A 3,843-nucleotide genomic window follows, 5' to 3' on the forward strand; every position below is an offset into this window, starting at 1 on the left:
GCAACAGAACCACCGAGTACTACTGAAGCAACAGACAACATTCCTTGCAAAAACAACACACACAGCATTACCATCATCATCATCTTCATCATCATCATCATCATCGTCATCATCATCTTCATCATCATCCTTATCATCATCATATTTTGTTTTACGTACACGCATGTCCATTAATTTTTAAAAAGTGATGTCTTTTTCGTTGTAATGCGCATTAAGCATCATTTAGAAAATGGAAATGCGCAGTATAAATGCTATTTATTATTATTATTATTATTATTCTTATCTTCGCCGTCATCCCCATTGGACTAGAAACTTGCATGCAAATATCTGAATTTTTTATGTTTTTAAAGTAGATCTTTTATGACAAAACCACATTGGAATTATCCGAGACCTTCCTCAAGCTCCCACATTTTCTCCCAGAGATGGAAGCTGATCAGTCCAAAATTTACGGAACTTTTCGCGGGCTATACAGAATTGGACAATTACACTTATTCATTTGTAGATTAGTCCACATAGTAAAATGACTCACAACTGAAAGTAGGACGTCACGTCCCACTTACGGAAAAGGAGGGAGCAAATAAAAATTACGGATTTCCTTAAATTTACGGAAAATTTCCATCCCTGTTCTTCAGACTAACTTTGCCCGATTTTTGGGGGGTGACCACAGGGTCAGTTTCTAGGCGACTTTAAGAGTTTAAGAAAGATTAAATCTTTTCAGTTATTCAAACAATAGAACTGTGATATTGTTTGCAATTCAAATCCTAAATTAAATGTTGAAAAAAAAGAAAAATGAATACATAAAGTAGGTACAGTAGTTGTTTCATAATAAAACAGTTTTTGCCCTTTCCTGACAAATGTTGCTCTCTAGGCTTAGGACATTTCACTAGCTCGCCAGTCATCATCCAGTGCCAGATCAGCGACAGACATCGGCGATTATGGTTCTCCATTCATTCCTTTGCTCGGATGCTCTCAAAAAAGCTACGTTTCCCTAATCTTTTCCTGTTACCCATTTGTTTAGGTTCCCTAAGTATGTTGTTCTGGGCCTAGTTAGTTTTAGTAAGGTTTTACGGCGCTCACAACTGCATAAGGTCTGCTGGGCCCACCCCAGCCTCGCTTGCCCTCAATTTTGCCAGTGAGAGCTAGATGTTCAAGACCCTTATGTCTATTCAGGTGTCCCAAAAACTGCATTTGTCGTTTCCTGATTGTTTTTAACAGTGAGCGTCCCACGTGACTTCATCAAGCACTACCTCATTTGATTTCTTTTCCTTCCACGATACTCTTAGCAGTCTCCTAAGAAACCACATTTACCAGCTCGCCAGTAATACAACAAACGTGAGGCAGCGTGGTGAAATCAGGCGCTCGTCAAAATAACGAAATTGTTAAAATCTGCATTTTTTTATGGACGTTGAGTAATTTTTTCCGAATTTTATCTTTTTTAGGCTCAACATCCTTAATGTTCATTTAAAAACACATTCAAGTGTGGATTTTACTGAAAAACATTGATCAAAGGCACAAAAGATGTAAATTTGCATTTTCCAAGGACTCGTAGTCCCCAAACTTTGTCGGCCATTTTCTCGCTAATTTTACTTCCGAAACCCAGCAACACCATCTCCGTCAATAGCAAATGTCTCGACTCCTATTCCAGATAGATGTGTAATATGTAATTTTTTCAACAAAGCAAGACAAATGAACAGGCTTTATGACGATACCAACAACTCCACATGCCCAATAACGGACGAGCGCCTGATTCGACCGCGTCGCGCGTGACACACATATATATAGATATGTATTTGGTGGTTGCATGCCCACTGCATCGACATCGACATACAGGAATCTTGAAGCACACAATCAAATCATCCAGCCGCTGTGAGTGGGGTATACATCAATACAGATTACAAAATAAACAAAAACAATAACCAAAATAAAAACAAAAACAAAAACAAAACAAAAAAACAAGCCCAAAACGGAAGTCATACTGCAAAAAAAAACACAAAACAATAACGGTAACGTGAGGGCAAAATGCAGAAGAGGAAAAAATGTGAATGCTGTACCCATCCTGAGCCAGAGAATCTGTTAGTCTGCAGCAGCATGAGGGGGGAGGGGGGGAGGGGGGAGAGAAAGTTTTCCGTTTAAGTAAGAGTTTTACAGCATTTGCAACACAATAAGGTCATATAAGTGCCGACGATAAGAGGTGCTACAAGAGAGTAACAAACACAAAAAAAGAAGGGAGCGCAGATAAGGACGATAGATGTTCGATAGGAAAGAAGGAGCAAACCACACCAGAGCACCCACCAACCACCCACAGGCGGTTACTAGAGTGTAACGTACCAACAAAAGGAGGAGTAGAGAGATAAGGATGAAAGGTGTTTTTCTTTGGTATTTTTGCGGTAAGCGTTTTACTGTGCTTGCAACTGCATAAGGTCATATGAGCGCACGGGACACATTAAACATTTTAGTTGGTAGGAAATTTTGAAGCGATTTTGGACCACCAAGGGATCTTTAACGTGCGCAACTTGCACATGGGTTCTTCGAGATGATTTTTCGCACTTGTCCAAGAAGGCTAGGTGTAGATCTTTCCTACCAGAAGATCAGGGGTGCGGCTGAAAGATAGCAGTAAGAAGGAGCCATGGAGTAGCAGTAGAAAGGCTGCAGAAAGAGTCAGAAGCCCAGAGGAGGGGGCAAAGGAGGTGGGGGTGGGGACAGAAAGTGGAGAGGAAAACAGATGACAGAACAATGCTAGAGAGCAGGAAAGGAGTTGAAAGGAGACAATCTTAGAGAAGAAAAATTTCAGTCGTTATCCGGATTCGAACCTCCACCAGCTGTCGTTTCTCTCTCCCTCCCTCCCTTCCTCCCTCCCTCCCTTCCTCCCTCCCTACCTCTTTATAAGAAGTCATGGAGTTCTTCAACGCCTCCCTCAGCTCCACCAGCTGTCGTTTCTCCGCGTCCTGTCTCTGTCGGATCTTCTGCAGCTGTTTGAGCAGCTCCTCCACAAAGTCGTGGAAGTGCTGGATGGTGCGCAGACCGTCGCGGAAAAAACTGGGGAGGGGAGGGAGGGAGGGGGATAAATGTTTAGTTTTAGTAAGAGTTTTAAGGCTCTTGCAACACAACAAGGTCATATAAGTGCCGAAGATTAGAAGTGTTACAAGAGAGTAACAAACACCAAAAAAGAAGGAGGAGAGATAAGTGTGATAGATGTTTGATAGGAGAGAAGGAGCAAACCACACCAGAGCACCCGCCAACAATCCACAAATAAATTTTTAAAATCTAGTGACACTCTCCAACCACCCACACAGACCGAAACAACAGAGGGGAAAGTAAAGAAGTAAGACCTACCAGTGACACCCTCCAACCACCCACCCACAACACTTACTTTGCCTGAACCTGGTAGTACTCCGCCAGCGACTGCAGCAAGTCTGAGCCTTTCTTGGTTCGAATCTCGTTGACTTTGATCAGGTACTGAAAACAACAAGTCATAAATTGTTAACAGCAGGGAGGGAGAGGGGGAGAGAGAGAGAGAGAGAGAGAGAGAGAGAGAGAGACAGAGAGGGAGAGAGAGAGAGAGAGAAAGAGAGTTTTTTAGTAAGAGTTTTACCGCATTTGCAACACAATAAGGTCATACAAGTGCCGAAGAATAGAGGTGTTATAAGAGAGTAACAAACAGAAAAAAGAAGGAGGAGAGATGTTTGATAGGAAAGAAGACCACAGCACCTGCCAACCACCCAGTGCAAACCTCAAGGTCAAAGGACGGACACAGACATTGCACAATGAAGTCAACGGAATTCCCTTCTCTTCTTTATGACTGGCTTGTGGCGTGGCGTGGCGGGGAGGGGAAGGAGGGGGAGG

At 42.5% G+C, this 3,843-nt stretch overlaps 1 protein-coding gene across 1 annotated transcript in view; it reads right to left on the bottom strand.

Moving 5' to 3' along the window:
* The window catches only part of LOC101849900 (arf-GAP with SH3 domain, ANK repeat and PH domain-containing protein 1), a gene marked incomplete at both ends in the record, with an annotated part of 14,315 nt that extends 10,859 nt beyond the window's left edge, over positions 1-3,456 (bottom strand). The window contains 3 exon segments of the mRNA XM_005113332.2: positions 2,052-2,078; positions 2,877-3,036; positions 3,371-3,456. Coding sequence (XP_005113389.2) covers positions 2,052-2,078; positions 2,877-3,036; positions 3,371-3,456 — 273 coding nt within the window.
* Between the last annotated feature and the right edge of the window lie 387 nt (positions 3,457-3,843).

Source organism: Aplysia californica, unplaced genomic scaffold, assembly GCF_000002075.1.
Source record: "Aplysia californica isolate F4 #8 unplaced genomic scaffold, AplCal3.0 scaffold01984, whole genome shotgun sequence".
NCBI classification, from domain to species: domain Eukaryota; kingdom Metazoa; phylum Mollusca; class Gastropoda; order Aplysiida; family Aplysiidae; genus Aplysia; species Aplysia californica.